At 69.9% G+C, this 1,267-nt stretch overlaps 1 protein-coding gene across 1 annotated transcript in view; it reads right to left on the reverse strand.

The window, feature by feature from the left end:
• The window catches only part of LOC146597758 (ras-specific guanine nucleotide-releasing factor 1-like), a 30,600-nt gene that overhangs the window by 15,511 nt on the left and 13,822 nt on the right, over window positions 1-1,267 (reverse strand). The window contains exon 6 of the mRNA XM_085301584.1: window positions 425-504. Within this exon, the coding sequence (XP_085157710.1) occupies window positions 425-504 (80 nt within the window). The remainder of the gene's footprint in view (window positions 1-424; window positions 505-1,267) is intronic.

Below are 1,267 nucleotides of genomic sequence, written 5' to 3' on the forward strand. Positions count from 1 at the left end.
GGGGCTCCGCTCCCGCAGGGACAAGCCGGGCGCGCCGGGGCCGAGCGCGGAGCGCCTGCACCCGGCGGGCACCTCCCGACGTCTACGGTGCCACCAACCACAGCAGGATCTGCCCCACAACGCTCCGATGCTCTCGGCACCAGAACAGTTTCCCGGGCACAGAGCAGCGTCCTTTCGCTAGCGTGCAGAATTAGGAACCCCGAGGAGCTGTTCTCCTTCCCGTCCTTTTTGACCTGGTCCTTGCCTCTGCAAGCAACGCTAATAAGCCTCGCGGAGGCTGCCGTCAGCGCTCCGTGCAACGCGTTTCGTTGCTACGGCCGAGCAGCAAGAAGGCCCGCGAAGTTTCGTGGGGAAGAACAGCACCGGCAGGGTTTGAACCAGAGCGCGGAGAACGAAACGCACCGAAGAGGCRTCACGCACTCACCCAGCACGAGCGTCGGCCAGCTGGATATTCTTGCTTTSAGGCCTTGGTAAAAGATTTGGTGCAAGAACATGATTGTTTCACTGAAGGAAAAACCAAGAGGTGAAAAKGCAGATGAACAAGAAGCAAAGCAGGAGTAACCAAGGAAGCTATCCCCCGGGAGGGGCAGGAGGAAGCCAAGGAGCTCCGCGCTGCTCCAGGCGCGCGCCCGCAAACGAGCCGCGGGCGCGCGCCGGCTCCTCTCCGGCCCCGAAGCCGCCCTCCCCGCCGGCAGAAGAGCCCTCGCCCTCCGGCCCCGTCCGCCCCGGCGGAGAGGGGCTGCAAAGGCRGCCAAAGCGCGCCGGGGGCTCGGTGCCCAGCGCCGGGCGCCCCGCCGCTCCCCCCGCCGCGGCTGGACGGTAGCCGGGCTTTGCCCTCGGGTACCGCTCCTGCTCCCTTCGGCCACGCGCGACGGCGGGCGGAGGTGAGCGGCGGGTCCGGCCGGCTTCCAGCGCTCGGCAGATCACCCCCGCGCGCCCCGCGCGCCTCCCCGCCTTGTGCCCCGGCGGGCTGGAGCCCGGCGCGATCGCTGCGCCTCCCGGGCGGCCCCCGGCTCCCCCCGGGCCGTCGCAGGGCTCCTCACGCCCCCGCAAACGCCTTGGGCCCTGCAGACGCATTGCTCTCCRCTGCCCTTCGAAGCCGGCCGCGGCTTGCTGGGACAGCGCAGTAAGGATTAGCCAAACCCTTCGCACAAGGACCGGCGGGGCCGGCGGGGCACCGAAAGCCGGCCCGGGGCACGCTCGCATGGGCGCATGGTGGGCAGAGGCCAGGGCAGGAGCTGCCACGCGGTGCGGCACCGTGCACCCG

Source organism: Rhea americana, unplaced genomic scaffold (assembly GCF_003343005.1).
Source record: "Rhea americana isolate MKP2758 unplaced genomic scaffold, rheAme1 scaffold_178, whole genome shotgun sequence".
Classification (NCBI taxonomy): domain Eukaryota; kingdom Metazoa; phylum Chordata; class Aves; order Rheiformes; family Rheidae; genus Rhea; species Rhea americana.